The 18544-nt window shown below is 51.5% G+C and overlaps 2 protein-coding genes and 1 long non-coding RNA gene across 12 annotated transcripts in view; 2 read left to right on the forward strand and 1 right to left on the reverse strand.

Annotated features, from left to right (window-relative positions):
- AMDHD2 (amidohydrolase domain containing 2) overlaps positions 1–4092 on the forward strand; it is a 24255-nt gene extending 20163 nt beyond the window's left edge. For both annotated transcript variants that reach the window (XM_073362923.1, XM_073362924.1), the window contains exons 12-13: positions 463–564; positions 1197–4092. In XM_073362923.1, coding sequence (XP_073219024.1) covers positions 463–564; positions 1197–1285 — 191 coding nt within the window. In that variant the 3' untranslated portion in view covers positions 1286–4092. The remainder of the gene's footprint in view (positions 1–462; positions 565–1196) is intronic.
- Positions 1–15607, reverse strand: part of LOC140918465 (uncharacterized) — an 18598-nt gene extending 2991 nt beyond the window's left edge. Inside the window, exons 1-2 of one of the 2 annotated variants that reach the window (XR_012161196.1) lie at positions 14457–15210; positions 2002–2193 (exon numbers count right to left, since the gene is read on the reverse strand). This is a non-coding gene — a long non-coding RNA (uncharacterized lncRNA). Of the gene's footprint in view, positions 1–2001; positions 2194–14456; positions 15211–15425 lie in introns of those variants that run through there. The other variant, XR_012161195.1, reaches the window with a different exon arrangement.
- Positions 15299–18544, forward strand: part of C10H8orf33 (chromosome 10 C8orf33 homolog) — a 75490-nt gene continuing 72244 nt past the window's right edge. For 5 of the 8 annotated variants that reach the window (XR_012161192.1, XR_012161194.1, XR_012161193.1 and 2 more), the window contains exons 1-2: positions 15521–15624; positions 17905–17972. Coding sequence is in view for 5 of the 8 variants with exons in the window: in XM_073362916.1 (XP_073219017.1) it covers positions 17964–17972 (9 nt within the window). In the remaining 3 variants the exon portion in view is untranslated. The other 3 variants (XM_073362918.1, XM_073362919.1, XM_073362917.1) reach the window with 3 other exon arrangements.

The raw sequence follows: 18544 nt of genomic DNA on the forward strand, positions 1-18544 counted from the left end.
GTCCTTGAGTCATACCATCAGGTCTCTGTTTAGACTAACCTAGCTTCTTTGTCTGGTACTCTTGCACTTGTTTATAATTCATTTATTGGCAACTCAACCTACTGTTCATGGTTAATTTCCAAGTAGGCAAAAATTGTTGGTTAGCATTTTGTCTTATGAGCTTTCACATGCTTTGCACATTTGAGCTTACAACGGGGGTAAATGTTATGGGCCTAGTAGTCACAGCAGACCCAGCATGTGTTGGATTTCAGCGTGTGGCTGGGTAGCAGCCAGCAGCCCCCCGCTGTTCCGTTTCCCCCAGGGATGGCTGTCGGTATCTTGGCAAGACCCTGATTCAGCTGGCACCTTGCTCCAGCAGCCCTACCTTGTCTGAAGGGCTGCCCGCTGTGGTAAGCAGTGGGGGGGGATCCTGAAAGAGGATGCTTGTTAACTGCCATAACAAGGCACTGTTCTTCCCCAAAGGATGCACTGTGGAGACAGCCCTGGAGGCAGCATCCCTCCACCCTGCCCAGCTCCTGGGAATTGAGCACCGAAAGGGGACGCTGAACTATGACAACGATGCAGGTATCAGCATGATGGCAGGTTGATGTGCCACTTCATCATTCTCCACAGTGTCTTCTGGTGGCTGAGGCCAGGGCTGGAGTAGCTGTGAGCTCCCCAGCCCACCATCACCATTTCCCAGGGGGGTGGCTCCTAGAAGGAGCTGAGACTGACACACCTATGAGCTCCCTCACCATTGGGACTGCTACACCATTCCCTACAGTGCTTCCTACTGATACAGGTTGGGGCTGGGATCGGCTGTCTGAGGCTCAGTAACATGATGCCCTCTCAAGCTTGGCCTTGGCACTTGGATTGGGAAATGGCTCCTTTGATTCCTATTGTCTCTATTTGAATCCATTCCTCTCATTCTGTCTCATCCCTGTGGTATCTGTAAACCAGGGGAGGTCGCTCTCCCTGTACAGACCCAAGATGCAACTGCCACCCCCAGAATGGTGGAGATGCCAGCCTGGGTAGGGGCAGTTCTACCACTGTTGGGGTACGTGCCTTACTGTAAATCCTCTGCAGTCTCCGTGGATATTGGAATGTCTCCTCCATGAGCAGGAAATGTAACCCTTACAGTCCTTTCCCATGGCAACCCCAACAGATTAAGCACCACTCCTGCTGCCTCTGATTCCCACTTCTTCTGTCTGCTGCAGATTTCCTGCTGCTGGACAACAGCCTACACGTGCGAGCCACGTACATCGCAGGTGAACGGGTCTGGAGTCAAGACATCTTCACTATATGAAATCAGAGACTCACCTGGGACTGGCAGCACTCCTGCAACCCTGGTGCCAACTACCAGCTCCCCCAAGTGCCATGTTCAGTGGTCACTGGCAGCCGCATTGTCCTCTCCCTCTCAAAGAATGCTTTAAGACCTTGGTGTTTCTTCCTCCTGGGTCACCCTTGAAAGTACCAAAGAGCTGCATGTCCCAGAGCAGCCCTTGCTTTCAGTTGACAGCCCTGCCTGCAATGAGTTCATCAGCTCTCTGCTAGACAAGAGTGGGTGGAGCTCTGCTGCTGGGATCACTCTATGATGGAGCTACCTGAAGGACAAGGTGCCTGTCTGTCTCCTTGTCCTCTCCAGAGCACTGCATTTGAGCACTGCTGTAGAGGAAAGGGTAGCTGCTCCATGCGCGTTTTGTGTCTATATGTGACCACATAGGTCTGTGTGCATATCACTGCAGACACACAACACTAACTTCACCTCCCAGGGTAGGCCTCTCGCTGTGCCCTTTGTCTCTCACCATTGGGCCTCTTAGTACCAGCATGTCAACTTCCTAATGTTAATCTGCCCATTTTCTGAAGAAATCCCAGTGGCCTTGAAGCAGCTCTGGTGACAGCCTGCAATCTGTTTGGGAGCCTGTGGAGGGGGCGACTTCTTCACCTGGCACTGTCAGCCATGAAGGGCCGTGATTTCATGTGGCACCCTTGATTTCCTGTACCCCGAAGCACAGTACTCACCGCCTTGCTCAGGCTGTGGGCAGCCCTAGTGCCTTGTGTTGCTCCCTGGGGTGAGACCCACACCGCCAACTTTCCTCCTGGGCTGAATCCTCAGGGGTGTGTACAAACCCAAGAAAAGCAGGAGCTGCTGGCTCCTCATGCTATCTTGCTGCTTTGGCGGCGAGTTTGTCTGCTGGGTGCATGGACTTCATTCTGCAACAGAAAGCAATGTTGGTCTTGAACTATGTACACATGCAAAGTGGGTCTTACAGGCTCTAGTATATATTCCCATCTGTATTAAACCAATATGGCTGGAGAGCTTCCTGAGGACTCCACACAGCTTGCTGGTCTGTTAGTTTCTTTGGGCATGGCTGCACTGGAAACTTCAAAGCACTCCCACGGGAACGCTCCCACGGCAGCGCTTTGAAGTGCGAGTATGGTCATGCACGAGCGCTGGGAGAGAGCTTGCCCAGCACTCCTGGTAATCCACCTCCACGAGGGGATTAGCTCAGAATGCTGGGAGCACGTCTACACTAGCGCTTTAAAGCGCTCAGACTTGCTGCGCTCAGGGGGGTGATTTTTCACGCCCCTGAGCCAGCAAGTTAGAGTGCTATAAAATGTAAGTGGACAGGCCCTACGTGTCAGTGATGAGGCGAGATGCTTTTGCTGTAGGGAATGTATCCAAAATGGCAGTGATGTAACTAGACACCATTCCATCTTGAGGTGCAGGGTTCTCTCAGGGTTTATATCCTCACTAGAAGCTCTGCATGGGATTAGATGGTTGCTTATCTGCTCATTCTCATAATTACCTTCACTTGATGTCAGTTAGCTTTCTGCCTCTCTATAGGAGGCTGAGAGAGTTTCCTTTCTAAACCTGATCTTGATTATGAACTTACCACCAAGAAAAATATATCTGAAACACCCCCTCATAGGTAGAGGAGACAGTGTCTGTCGGATTGACCTAAATCATCTCAATGATGGGACTTAAACCTGTGGGGCATCTTAGCAAGTTTCAAGTTCATAAAGAAACCTTAAATCTGGTGGGTTTTAGTTAGATTTGTTCTTCCTTGCCATACCTTTTTATAAGTTCACTGGAAAAAACATCTGAATAAGGCCTCATTGTAGATGTAACCCCTGCTGGCATCACTGGTCTCCTCAGAGAATTTCTAACATCTGCTGCCTAGATCAGCGGATACTCTGCCCTCCCAGGCTGCAACATTTGAAGGAGATGTCAAGTGTGCGAGCATGTGCAGCACTCTGGGGTTCCACCCCTCACCACTGGCACTTCTGACTGCTATGGGGCCTCTGTATAAAATTGGAGGAAATGTCAGGACAAAGAAGTTTGATAGACCCTAATTTTGAGAATGTTTTTAATTGAATAAATGTTATAGATTTAAGTGCTCAAACTGCAGTATAAATATAGTCTGACTTTAAGAATGAGGTGGATCAGTTATCCACTGGAGAGAATTAACCATTCTATATGCACGTATGATTGAAACTCCCCCATACCCACCCTTTTATGTACATACAGTGTGTTGTAGACTGAAATGGAATGTTAACAGGCCAGTGTTCAGACTGTCAGTTGCTGTGTGGTGGTCACTGTGACAGTTCCTCTCCCCACCCCACCCCCCGGTGCAACCTGGAACTGGGGTACTGCTGAGCACTTTATTTTACCAATCTGGGTTCCCTCTCAGAATGCCATTGTAATAAGCTGCAAAGCCCTTCAAGTTTGCCCTCACACAAACATCCACAGGCGGGGGCCACACCTAGCTGTGTTCATGAATGTTCTGGCCAGCCACTACATGAACTAACAATAGTAGTTTTGGCTCCAGCCAAAACACCCCCAGGCCAGGACCCTGGCATCCTGCGCAGGTCCAAAAAAGCCTGACTAGTAAAGATTACAATTATCCAGTCTGCCCTTCCCTCAGTGGAAAGGAATATGTACAAACCTTTGTTAACTGAGCTGAGATTTTTCCCCCAAAACACTTCCCTCACACTACACTGTTTTTAGGTAAATATAAAATAATTTATTATAAGTGATAGCAAACAGATCAAAGAAGGTTGTATTTTGTTTAAGTAATCATATACACTACACAGGTTTCAGAGTAACAGCCGTGTTAGTCTGTATTCGCAAAAAGAAAGAGGACTTGTGGCACCTTAGAGACTAACCAATTTATTTGAGCATGAGCTTTCGTGAGCTACAGCTCACTTCATCGGATGCATACTGTGGAAACTGCAGAAGACATTATATACACAGAGACCATGAAACAATACCTCCTCCCACCCCACTCTCCTGCTGATAATAGCTTATCTAAAGTGATCATCAAGTTGGGCCATTTCCAGCACAAATCCAGGTTCTCACCCTCCGCCCCCCCCCCCCCCACAAACTCCCTCTCCTGCTGGTAATAGCCCATCCAAAGTGACCACTCTCTTTAAAAGTGGTATGATAATCAAGGTGGGCCATTTCCAGCACAAATACAGGTTCTCTCCCCCCCTCCCCCACAAACTCACTCTCCTGCTGGCAATAGCTCATCCAAACTGACCACTACACACTACACAGGATTTGAATCAAACAATATCTCACACTGTTAGATAGAATCATAGAAGATTAGGGTTGGAAGAGACCTCAGGAGGTCATCTAGTCCAACCCTCTGCTCAAAGCAGGACCAACACCAACTAAAATCATCCCAGCCAGGGCTTTGTCAAAACCTCTAAGGATGGAGGTTCCACCTTACAGTACAAGCAGTTTATAGACGTTTTATGTGCAGGCAGGAATCCTCTCTTCCAGCCTGGGACCAGCACTTCCCCCTAGTTCAATCTTTGTTTCAAAGGTGTTTCCAGGTGTTCTTTTTCAAGTTTAGACTTGAAATTAGACAAAGGTTCCTAACCATCAGAGGAGTGAAGTTTTGGAATAGCCTTCCAAGGGAAGCAGTGGGGGCAAAAGACCTATCTGGCTTTAAGATTAGACTCGATAAGTTTATGGAAGAGATGATATGATGGAATAACATGATTTTGGCAAATATGCCCAATGGCTTGTGATGGGATGTTAGATAGGGTGGGATCTGAGTTACTACAGAGAATTCTTTTCTGGATGTCTGGCTGGTGAATCTTGCCCATATGCTCAGGATTTAGCTAATCACCATATTTGGGGTCAGGAAGGAATTTTCCTCCAGGGCAGATTGGAAGACGCCCTGGAGCTTTTTCGCCTTCCTCTGTAGCATGGGGCACGGGTCACTTGCTGGAGGATTCTCTGCTCCTTGAAGTCTTTAAACCATGATTTGAGGACTTCAATAGCTCAGACGTAGGTGAGAAGTTTTTCGCAGGAGTGGATGATTCTGTGGCCTGCGTTGTGCAGGAGGTCCGACTAGATGATCATAATGGTCCCTTCTGACCTTAATATCTATGTATCTTGGGTGGAGGGTGAGGCTTCTTGGTGATGTCACTTCCCCCTTTTATAGTTTCTTCCATAGGGCAGGAACCCCTTTGTTCCAAGACAAGTTCCAAGCCCAGTTTGTGGAAAAATATAAGTACCAAAATGGAGTTCAGTACCACATGATCTCATCACATGCCCTTGCATGCTTCACTGAGTCATAGCAGGAGCCATTACCCATACTTCCTGAGGAAGGTCCATCAGGTGTAGATAGGCTTCTTCTATGGTCCATTGTGAGTTAAGTGTTTTCTGATGGGCCATTCAACTTGAATAGTTCCTTCACAATGTGCTGGCCAGACGAGAAGTAAAGCTTTGTGGGTGCTATGCAGAGCAAGCACACTTGAAATACAGATGCATAGTCAATATTCATAACTCCAGATACAAATGTAATACATGCATACAAATAGGATAATCATTCAGCAAATCATAACTTACCTTACATGACACTTTGTACAAGGTGCATCATAATTATGTCAATCATAACACTATGGTGAACATGAGGTGCAGAGTGTCACAGTCAATTGTTAGTGTGTATTAATATGGGATGGTTGAATTGAAAATGAATATGTTCAGGGGAGTTGGTGTGCTCCAGTGACTGAATGTTTGGAGAGCACTTTTGGTGAGGGGAGTGAAGGTTTTAAACTTAGTTCCTTTGATTTTTAGGGCTTGTGTTGTCGGCCAGGAAATCCACAGGAGAAACCTGAATTCTCAGTTAACACAGGGTTGTGGTTTTGTGTAGGTTTTTTTATTTGGGCGTGGGAATGCGTACAAATAAATAGTAAAGGGATCAGCTAGTCTCTGCTTTTGGAGGTAAGCCTAAGGCTATTGTGACAAAGCTCTGTCCTTGTCTCTGTGGGTCCTACACTTTCTGGCAGATTTCGCTAGCCTCAGAGGCTCACTGTGACCCTCCACGTAGCCCTTCTCTCTCTAGATGCAAGGGTCACAGCCTACTGAGCCATATTCATCATAAGCCAACAAGGGAGGTGAGGAGAAGCTACCCTCCCTTACATAGTCTCTTATCTCCCAGTCTCAGTGGTTAATCGGGGGGGGGGGGGGGGAAGAGGCACAAAAGGGGAGCCCAGGACCCTCTCTACTCTTGGCTCCAGCCCAGGGACCCTAATAGTATCAGCTATGGTAGCTAACTTTTTAGAAACAGGACACATACAATTCCCTGGGCCACTTCCCTACAACAGCCCCCACTTTACCCTTACCTCAGGGTCTCCTTCCTTATGCTTGATATGGTTTGTGCTGCTCAGTCTCTCTAACATAGCTTCCTCCTATAGTTCCTGACACACATACACCCACCTAACTAACTGGGAGGCTTTTAACTAGTTTCAGCCAGCCCGATTGGCTTCAGGTGTCCCAATCAACAGCTGTTCTCCCTACCTTCTGGAAAGTTCCTAATTGGACCCAGGTATCTTAATTGACCTGGAGCAGCTGTCATTTGCTTATCCTGGTAACAGGGATTTGTTTAGCCTGGAGCTACTATCTCTGTCTCCCACTCCTTTCCTATAGCCCTCTGGCTTGGAGGGAGGTGGGAGACTACTGCTCCTAGGCCCTGGGCTCTCGCTGCTCCTGCTCCAGCTACTCCCCTGGCTGGGCCAGACAACCCCCCCTTCTCTACTATCTGGCTGCTGGACCACCCTACCCCCCCAGTTGTTACTGCTCCTGTTGCAGCCCCTTGGGGGGGCTGCTGGCCTGCTCCCCAGAGGAGGGGAGTGAGGGACCCCACCCCCAGCTGTTGCTGCTGTAGACACCACCACTGCCAGAGAGGGGTCCTTCCTGCTTGGCCACCAGACTGCCTGCTGGAGCTGCTGTTGCTGCCTAGGAGCTGTTGGAGTCTTGAGGATAAGGAAAAAGGGGACCATCTGCTGCTGGGGAAGCATGCAGCACCTCTGCAGACCCCTGTGGAGGGGGCCTTCTACAGGCTGAGAAACTTTCGAACTGTGCTCTTGTGGGGGTCTTGACTTTGTTTGTGAGGACACAGGGGGTGTGGTGTGGCGCCTCCCCTTGGTCCATCCATGTGTCCCCACCACCAGCATCGCTGCCCCCTCCACTATCCCCACTGGCTGCTTACTCTCTGCCTCAGCTCCTGCCTCTGGGACTCAGCTGCTTGATTGGCTTGCCCCACCCTGCTTCCACCATTTGGGCCTCAAGCAGTGGCCAGCAACATTGACTTTTTTTCTGCAAACGCACATGGGCGCATGTGCCCCCCTCCCCTTGGACCGCCACCCCCCCTTCCCTGAAGCAGTCTCCCCCTCTCCGCTTGCACCCCTTTGCTTCCCCCTCAGCAGCTTCAGTTTGTTTGCCTGCCCTGCCCTTTTCCCTCTGCAGTTTTGTTTGCCCCGCCCCAGCCTCTGAAGCTAGCCCCTGATTTCCTTGTCCTACCTCTAGCCTGGTTGTGTCCCCCCCTCCCCGGCTCCTCCCTGTGGTTCTCCTGCCCTGATTAGCTCCTTGCTTCATGCACCCAAGCCCCCTCCCATGTGCTTATGCCCCTCCCGTTTTGCTTGAACCCATGTCACTGCACTCCCCAATGCTATTATAACCTCTTCCTCCCCTAGTGCAGCTAGAGGAGTCTGAATCCCATCCTGTGTGGGTGACTGAGCCCCCAAGTTCTTGATAGCCCCCCCCATCCAGCCCTCCCCTTTGACACCCTCCTCCCTGCCTGCAGCCTAGCAGGGAGGAGTGGTCGCCCTGTTTCCTCACTTCCCTACAGCCTCTCCGGTGTCTGTCCTCCATCCATGCTCATTATGGCAGGGGACAAAGTAAGTGGGAACCCTCAGGCAGCCCCCACTGCCCCTCCTCCACCTGCCCACCCCCCGTTGTCCCCTGTGGCTCCCACCTCGACTGCCATTGCCAAACCACCTGCTACCACCCCCTCTGGGGCACCGGCAGCAGCGGGCACCAGGGTAGACTCCATTGCTGCTACCTCCCTCGCCCCCTCAGACTCTGTGGTGGGGGGGTGTCCCCCAGCTAGTGGGAAAGGCCAGGGAAAAAAGGGTAAGGGCCCCACCAAAGAGACAAGGCCCTCCGTGGTAGGGGCTGCCCCCTCTGCTGCAGCCCTGCCACCGGCTGTGGCATCCCTCCCCATTGCTCTCTCCACCAGCACTGCGGGTGCCCCTCTCCCAGCCCCCAGGGTGTACACCCAGGTGGCGGCGACCCCACCCCACCCCCCCGCCTGCCGCTATGTCACCTCTCCTGGCCACCGCCTCCACTTCCATCTCTGGTGGCCGGGGCCCCTTCCCCACCTTGACCAGAAAGCACAGCGTCTGTTGCCTCCTGGTGCCCGCCTCGTCCCACGTGGAGACCTACGTGTGGGCGCTGATGAGGGTGGTGGGACCCACGGCCATCGTGGTGGCCTCCAAAATGTACGGTAAGGTAGTCTTCTTCCTGGCATCAAAGGCCGCTGTCCAGGAAGCGGTAGAAAAGGGCCTGGCGGTGGAGGGTGTGTTCATCCCCCCCCTGCAAGACCTGGGCATCCTACTGGTCCTGACCTCCGTCCCTCCCTTTCTTCCCAATGCTGCCCTGCTACCCACCCTCTCTACCCTTGGGAAACCCATCTCCGTGGTTAGCCCTCTCCCGCTGGGTTACAAAGACCCCGCCCTCCGTCACATCCTCTCATTCTGCCGGCAGGTACAGCTTCAACTGCCGCTAGCAGTGCGTGACAGAGAGGCACTCAAGGGGTCCTTCCTGGTCCCCTATCAGGGGGCCTGCTACCGGGTGCATTATTCTACAGGGGAGGCCCAGTGCTACCTCTGCCAGGCGATGGGACATGTCTGGAGGGACTTCCCCTTGGCCTAGCACGAAGGAGTGTCCGGGACCCCCAGCAGGGCGCCGCCCAAGTCATCGCTGGCTGCCTAGTGCCTAGAGCTGCCCCTCCTTCTTCCCAGCCCACTACTGCTCCCACTTGGGCCCTAGGGGCACTTCCCCCAGCACGCCCAGATGAGCAGGAGAGCACCGCCTCTGCTGCATGCAGTCTGGCGGGGCCTATGGAGGAGGGTGCAGTGGGATTATCGCCAGGCATGGGAGAGGACCCGCCCCGGGGGAATCTTCCCTCCCCGCCAGCAGATGATACCATGAAGGGCTGGGTTCTAGTAAGGGGTAAGCAGGGCAAGCGGAAGGCTCAAGCTCCGCTCTTCCCATCTGAAGCATAGGATGTAGAGGCCCCCCGCCCCGAAAGACCGGCCTGGTGTAGTTATGTGGCGCTAATGTGACGCCTGCAAGGAAGGTGGATAAGGGAGCACGGGACTTCCCAATCTCCCAAGTTACATTGCATAGGCTCCTCAGTGCTGGGACACTGTGCTGCTATGTGTCCCCACTTGCCACATGCATAACATCTATAATTACTTTTAATCACTCCCCTACCATGGGGATTAGTGTTTTAGTCCCAGGGTTCCCCACACTTAGGCCAATCCCTTCCTTCTGGGGTCCCCACTGGTTTTTGCCCCCCACCCTTCTTCCACCTCAGAATCCCCAGGGGTTTGGCTGCCCAACCTTCCTTGGGTAGGCAGGTCAATTCCCTGGGTGTCATGCATCTTTCTACCAGCGTGATCATCTCACCATAGGTGGATGGATCATTCTGGCCTACCCATTTGCGGAGACCTGGTGGCATCCTCACATGTAATGGTCCATGACGAGGGTCTCCAAAATCTCCTCCAGGTTGCACGCCTCAGGCTGTAACTACTTCCAAGCGAAGTGTCTGAGGTCGAATAGCTGGGACCTCAGGGGTTTGTTCTCCTGGTATTTCCACTCATTGAACCTCTGGGCCTGCACTGCTGCTGTCACCCCAATCGTGCTAGGATCTCTGCCTTCAGCAGGGTATAGTCAGTGGCACCTGTGCCAAGCAAGTCAAAGTAGGCCTTCCGGGCCTCTGCGCACAAAAAAGGGGCGAGAATGCTGGCCCACTGCTCCTGGTGTCACGTTTCATGCTGAGCAATCCTTTTGAATGAGAGGAGATATGCCGCTACATAATCTTCCGACATCATCTTTGGCAGACAACCAGTAGGCCCCTGGGCCTGGGTGGTAAAGATCTTCAGCTGGTCCATTACCTCTTGCAAGAGGGCACGATCTTGAGTCACCTGGATCCATTAATAATTGATTGGTTTCCTGCTGTAGCCACAGACTCCTGTTGTGCCATTACCTGAACCCAGGTGGCCTCCTGCTGGGCTGCTATGGCTTATACCAGAGCTCTTACCACCTCCTCTATTGTGGTACAAAGCAAACAAACCAAAAATCCAAAACCCCAGTTCACTTTTTTTTTAACCTCTTTCTTCCACCACACTATGAATGATGATCCCATGCCTTACACCAGTTGTGACAAAGCTCTGTCCTTGTCTCCATGGGTCCCACGTTTCCTGGTGGAATTCACTAGCCTCAGAGGCTCACTGTGACCCTCCATGTAGCCCTTCTCTCTCTAGATGCAAGGGTCACAGCCTACTGAGCCATATTCATCCTAAGCCAGCAAGGGAGGTGAGAAACTGCTCTCACAGTCTCTGTTGTCTCCCAGTCTCAGTCATTAACTGGGGGGCAAAGGGGAGAGCCCAGGCCCCCACCCTACTCCAGCCCAGGAACCCTAATAGTATCAGCTATGGTAGCTGACTTTTTAGAAACGGGACGTGTACAATTCCCTGGGCCATTTCCCCACAGCAGCCCCCACTTCTCAAGATCCACTTCACCCTTACCTCAGGGCCTCCTTCCTTGTGCCTGATATGGTTTGTGCTGCTCAGTCTCTCCAACAGAATGGCTTCCTCCTACAACTCCTGACACACACACACCCACCTGACTAACTGGGAGGCTTTTAACTAGTTTCAGCCAGCCCCTGATTGGCTTCAGGTGTCCTAATCAACCTAGTTGTCCTTCCTGCCTTCTGGAAAGATGTTAAGTGGCCCCAGGTATCTTCATTGACCTGGAGTAGCTACCATTTGCTTATCCTGGTAACAGGGATTTGTTTAGCCTATGGCTAATATGTCTCCCATTACTTTACTATAGCCATCTGGCTTTGCCCCATCACACTATGAATATGTGACATTCCCCTCTGGTGTTATCCAGACTGATGATCTGCTAGGTCACTCCAATCCTTGACTCTGGGAGCCAGCCTTACCCTGCTCTGTTGTGAGAACCCCCACTCCTGGGCTGTTCTCACACAGCCTCTGGTATGTAAGCAGCTCCTTGGATTGTGCAACCGAATGACACTAGCCGATATCTCTGGTCCCAGACATAACCCTAGGAACCTCAGTCTTGCAGTGTCCAGTTATGCCTGCTGGACACTGCAAGCTTATATGAGTTCATCAATTTAACAAAGAAATTGATATGTACCAGCCTTGTTATCCTAAGGGGAGTCTCTGACAGGCTTTAAACCAAACGCACTACTTCAGGTAGAATAAACAGATTTATTAACTACAAAGATAGATATTAAGTGATTATATGTCAAAGCATAACAAGTCGGATTTGGTCAAATGAAATAAAAGCAAAACACGTTCTAAGCTGAGTTTAACACTTCCAAAGCCCTTACAACCTTAGATGTTTCTCACCACAGGCTAGCTGATTGCCCTTCACCCAGGCTTTCCCCTTTGATCAGTGCTTCAGTCGCTTGGTGTTAATGAAGACGTCTATGCAGTGTGCAGCAGCAGTCAAAAAAGCAAACGGGATGTTAGGAGTCATTAAAAAAGGGACAGAGAATAAGATGGAGAATATCTTATTGCCCTTATATAAATCCCTGGTACGCCCACATCTTGAATACTGTGTACAGATGTGGTCCCCTCATCTCAAAAAAGATATACTGGCATTAGAAAAGGTTCAGAAAAGGGCAACTAAAATGATTAGGGGTTTGGAACAGGTTCCATATGAGGAGAGACTAAACAGGCTAGGACTTTTCAGCTTGGAAAAGAGGAGACTAAGGGGGGATGTGATAGAGGTATATAAAATCACGAGTGGTGTGGAGAAAGTGAATAAGGAAAAGTTATTTACTTGTTCCCATAATATGAGAACTAGGGGCTACCAAATGAAATTAATGGGCAGCAGCTTTAAAACAAATAAAAGGAAGTTCTTCCTCACTCAGCGCACAGTCAACCTGTGGAACTCCTTGCCTGAGGAGGTTGTGAAGGCTAGGACTATAACAGGGTTTAAAAGAGAACTGGATAAATTCATGGAGGTTAAGTCCATTAACAATATACATGAAATTACAACTTATAACATTACTATAACAACAATGCTCAGTGCATCATGAGCCTTCCAAAGACACCCGACATGACAAACTTTGCATTAGATACCACACAATCATATTATAAGGATGAACATGAGGGTGCTGGATGTTCCCCAAGGTACAGAACGTCACAGTATACTGTATACTACCGTGGTAAGTTGACCTAAGTTATGCTACTCCAGTTATGTAAGTTGATGTAGCTTAGGTCGACTTACCACAGCATCTACACTGCACTGTGTTGATGGGAGACGCTCTCCCACTAACTTCCCTTATGCTTCTCGGGGATCTGGAGTACCAGAGTCCACCAGAGAGCACGCTCTCCCATCAATTTAGCAGGTCTTCACTAGACCCACTAAATAGACACCTCTTGCATTGATTGAGATTACTGGTTCTGTGGACGAAGGGAAAGCAGTGGATGTATTGTTTCTTGACTTTAGCAAAGCTTTTGACACGGTCTCCCACAGTATTCTTGTCAGCAAGTTAAAGAAGTACGGGCTGGATGTATGCACTATAAGGTGGGTAGAAAGTTGGCTAGATTGTCGGGCTCAACGGGTAGTGATCAATGGCTCCATGTCTAGTTGGCAGCCGGTGTCAAGTGGAGCGCCCCAGGGGTCGGTCCTGGGGCCGGTTTTGTTCAATATCTTCATAAATGATCTGGAGGATGGTGTGGATTGCACTCTCAGCAAATTTGCGGATGATACTAAACTGGGAGGAGTGGTAGATACGCTGGAGGGCAGGGATAGGATACAGAGGGACCTAGACAAATTGGAGGATTGGGCCAAAAGAAATCTGATGAGGTTCAATAAGGATAAGTGCAGAGTCCTGCACTTAGGATGGAAGAACCCAATGCACCGCTACAGACTAGGGACCGAATGGCTAGGCAGCAGTTCTGCGGAAAAGGACCTAGGGGTGACAGTGGACGAGAAGCTGGATATGAGTCAGCAGTGTGCCCTTGTTGCCAAGAAGGCCAATGGCATTTTGGGATGTATAAGTAGGGGCATAGCGAGCAGATCGAGGGACGTGATCGTCCCCCTCTATTCGACATTGGTGAGGCCTCATCTGGAGTACAGTGTCCAGTTTTGGGCCCCACACTACAAGAAGGATGTGGATAAATTGGAAAGAGTCCAGCGAAGGGCAACAAAAATGATTAGGGGTCTGGAACACATGACTTATGAGGAGAGGGTGAGGGAACTAGGATTGTTTAGTCTGCAGAAGAGAAGAATGAGGGGGGATTTGATAGCTGCTTTCAACTACCTGAGAGCTGGTTCCAGAGAGGATGGTTCTAGACTATTCTCAGTGGTAGAAGAGGACAGGACAAGGAGTAATGGTCTCAAGTTGCAGTGGGGGAGGTTTAGGTTGGATATTAGGAAAAACTTTTTCACTAGGAGGGTGGTGAAACACTGGAATGCGTTGCCTAGGAAGGTGGTGGAATCTCCTTCCTTAGAAGTTTTTAAGGTCAGGCTTGACAAAGCCCTGGCTGGGATGATTTAATTGGGGATTGGTCCTGCTTTTGAGCAGGGGGTTGGACTAGATGACCTCCTGAGGTCCCTTCCAACCCTGATATTCTATGATTCTATGATTGCAGAAGCCCCCTGATCTACTGGTAAGTGTTGAAGTGGCCTCAGTCTTGCAAACACTCCTAAATGTGCTTAACTTTAACAGCTGAGTAGCTGCAGTGCCCTCCTGGGGATACTCTTTATTGAAGCAGCTGCAAAATGCAGGCTTAGGGGCTTAATGTTTGCCTGCCCAGCTTCAAATTAGATATGATTGCTTCACTTTCTCATCCCCCCACCATCCCCAATAAAATGTTCTTATTACAGATTTCCCTTTAATAATTGTGCTCACCTGGTCCAGTGCTATCAGCTCACCCTTCTGCTCCAGAAGGCTTTTTGCAGAAGGAAGGGAGCAACTACTGCCAGCTGAGGGGAAAATGAGGCTGTGCACTTGGGCTGTGGTATCCAGCAGAGTGCATCTGTGTGCAATAAACTGCTTCTGTGTTTTTTCACTGATCTCTATTACTGGTCTAGTAATAAGGGGAGAGACAGAATCCCTCTTAGGAGTAGTATGTTCCGAGGCAGTCTGCTGCTATACTGTGGATTGGTGCTGTTTGGTTTTTCCCTTGGTTCTTCAGGCATGAAGCACTAGACACAGCTCAGGGTTGGGACTGCTGTATTCTGGGCAGGGGCATCAGTCCTAGAGAACTTCCATTTTTCCCCACCTCCTGCCCCCACTACAGGAGCAGAGTGGGGACAAGGTTCCCTGCCACCAGGACCATGCTGCTGCTGCTATCCTCCAAGGCAAGCAGCCTTGCCCCAGATCTCTCTCTCCCTCCTCAGTGCTTGGGGTACAGAAACTACTGCTCTAGTTTAACACATACACCCAGTACACCAAGAGCAGAGCTAGAAGCAGAGATGCTCACACCTTCCCCCTACATCTAAAATGAGTTCTCCTGGGAACAAGGGAGATGCCTCTTTCCTGTGGGGAGTTGCTCAGATACCACAGCCCCTTGAGCCCAGTAACACCCAGGAGGGAGCTGTGGCCTGTTGTGCCCTTACCCGGCTGTAGGGACCGAGTGGAGATACATGCAATGAGGGGTGACAAAGGAGCGCACCTTGGTCAATAGGACCCAGCTGCTGAAGCACGTGCAGGTGGGTGGCGGGCAAGCCCCGGCCTGGGGCCCCAGCCCACACCCTGCACAAAACGCTCCTCTTGCTTGACGCCGCCATTTACCCGGGCACGCGCAACGGACGCCCTGCCTGGCTGGCCTCCAGCACAGGCGCTGGCTCGGCCCCATCCACACACCCCGCGTCTCACCTGCAACTCACGCCAGGTAAGTAACCCCCTAGGAGCCCAATCTTCCCCAGCGCACCCCAGGCCGCGCCCGGCCCAGCCCCGGCTCGGGAGTCCCCGCACAGTGCAGCGCGCCGGGCCAGAGCGCAGGGCGGAACTTGCGGGAAAGGAGCGCGGTGGCGGAAGGAGTTTGGGGCCGGACCGCCCCGCCCGAGATCGACAGGTGAGGAGCAGAGCCGGCCTCGGGGTGTCTGTGTGCAGGGCTAGGGGCAGGGACGCCCGTCTCTTTCTGCAGAGCTGAGGGGGCTGTCCCGGTGCCGAGCTCCATTCCCCCCCCCCCGGGTGTGTGTGTGTGTGTGTGTGTCTGTCTGTAGAGCTGAGGGGGGCTGTCCCGGGACCGAGCTCCCCCCCCCCCCCGGGTATGTCTGTCTGTAGAGCTGAGGGGGGCTGTCCCGGGACCGAGCTCCCCCCCCCCCGGGTATGTCTGTCTGTAGAGCTGAGGGGGCTGTCCCGGGACCGAGCTCCCCCCCCCCCCCGGGTATGTCTGTCTGTAGAGCTGAGGGGGGCTGTCCCGGGACCGAGCTCCCCCCCCCCCGGGTATGTCTGTCTGTAGAGCTGAGGGGGGCTGTCCCGGGACCGAGCTCCCCCCCCCCCCGGGTATGTCTGTCTGTAGAGCTGAGGGGGGGCTGTCCCGGGACCGAGCTCCCCCCCCCCCGGGTATGTCTGTCTGTAGAGCTGAGGGGGGCTGTCCCGGGACCGAGCTCCCCCCCCCCCCCGGGTATGTCTGTCTGTAGAGCTGAGGGGGCTGTCCCGGGACCGAGCTCCCCCCCCCCCGGGTATGTCTGTCTGTAGAGCTGAGGGGGCTGTCCCGGGACCGAGCTCCCCCCCCCCCGGGTATGTCTGTCTGTAGAGCTGAGGGGGCTGTCCCGGGACCGAGCTCCCCCCCCCTCGGGTGTCTGTCTGTAGAGCTGAGGGGGCTGTCCCGGGACCGAGCTCCCCCCCCCCTCGGGTGTCTGTCTGTAGAGCTGAGGGGGCTGTCCCGGGACCGAGCTCCCCCCCCCTCGGGTGTCTGTCTGTAGAGCTGAGGGGGCTGTCCCGGGACCGAGCTCCCCCCCCCCCCCGGGTGTGTGTGTCTGTCTGTCTGTAGAGCTGAGGGGGCTGTCCCGGTGCCGAGCTCGCCCCCCCCCGGGGGTGTGTGTGTGTGTCTGTCTGTAGAGCTGAGGGGGGCTGTCTTGGTGCTGAGTTCCCCCCCACCCCCCCTGGGGTGTGTGTCTGTCTGTCTGCAGAGCTGAGGGGGCTGTCTCGGTGCTGAGACACCCCCCTCCCCGGGGGGCGTATCTATCTACAGAACTCGGGGGGCTGTCCCGGTGCTGAGCCCTGCCCTGGAGTGTCTGTCTACAGAGCTGAGGGAGCTTTCCCGGTGCCGAGCCGCCCTTTCCCCCCCACGGGGTGTATGCGGAGCTGGGGAGAGGGGCTGTCCTGGTGCTCATGGGGTTGAGGCTGGCAGGGAGTAGGTTATAGCTTTGACAGCCATGACCAACCTGACAGCGTTACTGGTTCATCTCTTGCATCATTAAACAGACCAAGGGGTCTTTGTACCCAGTTGTGCCAACTGTGCTGTGGGCTGTTGACCCTTTACTGTGTAGCCCATTGCAGTGGGGGGTTGTGTGCTTTCAGTAAGGATTCCTTGGCTGTGGAACTCTAGTCTCTTCCCCCTGCTCCACAGAGCCCTGATTTTTTTTATCAGAACAAAATGTATCTACAACCTGGACTTACCCTGAGTAGGTTGAATGGGGCATGAATATTTGGGGAGGAGAAGTAGGGTACTGAATTTGTGGAGGGCTGGGTGGTTGTTTTGTGGATATGGTTCCAGTGGGATCTGTTAATAAAGAAACATACAAGCTCTTAGAGTTTGGTAGGAGACATTATTGCACTAGACATAATTCAATCATGATGATGGGTTGGGTCAACAGCCACTGGCAGCATCTTTTATTCTGTTGGGCTTTGACCCTCAGTTGTGAGCATAGGGTTGCCAGGTGACCAGTTTTCGACCAGAACGTCCAGTCTAAAAGGGACACTGGCAGCTCCAGCTGCTAAAAGTCTGGTTGGCCATATTAGGTGTGCAGCCGATCATTAAAAGACAAAAACAGTCACTTTGCATTCTGTGCAAACCAGTCAACTGACACTGCCGCCTCCCCTAATGACATCAGTGATTGGTTGCTGAAGAAGCTGGAGTCTGTCAGAGATGGAGCGCCAATTGAAAGTAGCCACCTTAGTTTTGATCCCATTCTTTCCTCCCGCCCTTAGAAATTCCCCACAATAGGGAGCTTTCTGAAACAAGCAACTAGGTAGAATGGTTTTACTCCTTTCCCACTCCTGAAATCTTACTTTTGAAGTATGCCAAGGGCTGCTTCCATCACTGCTTTCTGCTGCCTCTGGATTTCTTCATTCCTCCTTATGATATAAAGGAAGCAAAAGCTCACTTACTGTCTTGTGCTTCTAGGTAACAGGAGCGATGTAGGAGGATTCCAGAGCTGAACATCAGCAAGGCCAACTTTCCTAATGGAAGAGGTAAAAATTCAGTGTGCTCTTCTCTGTCTTCTGCACTCAAGTTAATTGATACAATTAAAACTGCCATCTGCCCTGATCTTTCAAGGCATCTTCCTGCTGCCCTGTGGAGAGGTTGCCATGCGTTGTTTCCCCTCCTTAAAGCTCCCCCCAATTCTCCACATATCAACAGGCTGACCATATGTCCATCTGTTAATACTTGTAATGGCTTTTTTTAAGCTTTCATATTTTTGTAATGATAAATGCAATGGAACATACTGTTCAGAGTACAGCACTTTGCTAACAGTATTACATTCAGGTAGAAAAGTTTGTATTGATCCCCAACTTCATGCGATTGCAAAATGAAACTCTAATTTAAAACATTTCAGAAAATTAAAAAGGGACCAATATAATTTCTAACTTGTCTTTAAACTTGTCATCTTTAAACATACACAAACTATTTTCATTTTAATTTTACCTATGGTATATTCTTGAGGAATATAAGAAGTCTTGGCAGACAATCAGTCCTAAGGTCTACCACTTTTATAGTAATAATGAAAAAGAATCCAGTCCAAAGTTTTTAAAACTGACTAGTG

Source organism: Lepidochelys kempii, chromosome 10, assembly GCF_965140265.1.
Source record: "Lepidochelys kempii isolate rLepKem1 chromosome 10, rLepKem1.hap2, whole genome shotgun sequence".
Taxonomy (NCBI): Eukaryota; Metazoa; Chordata; order Testudines; family Cheloniidae; genus Lepidochelys; species Lepidochelys kempii.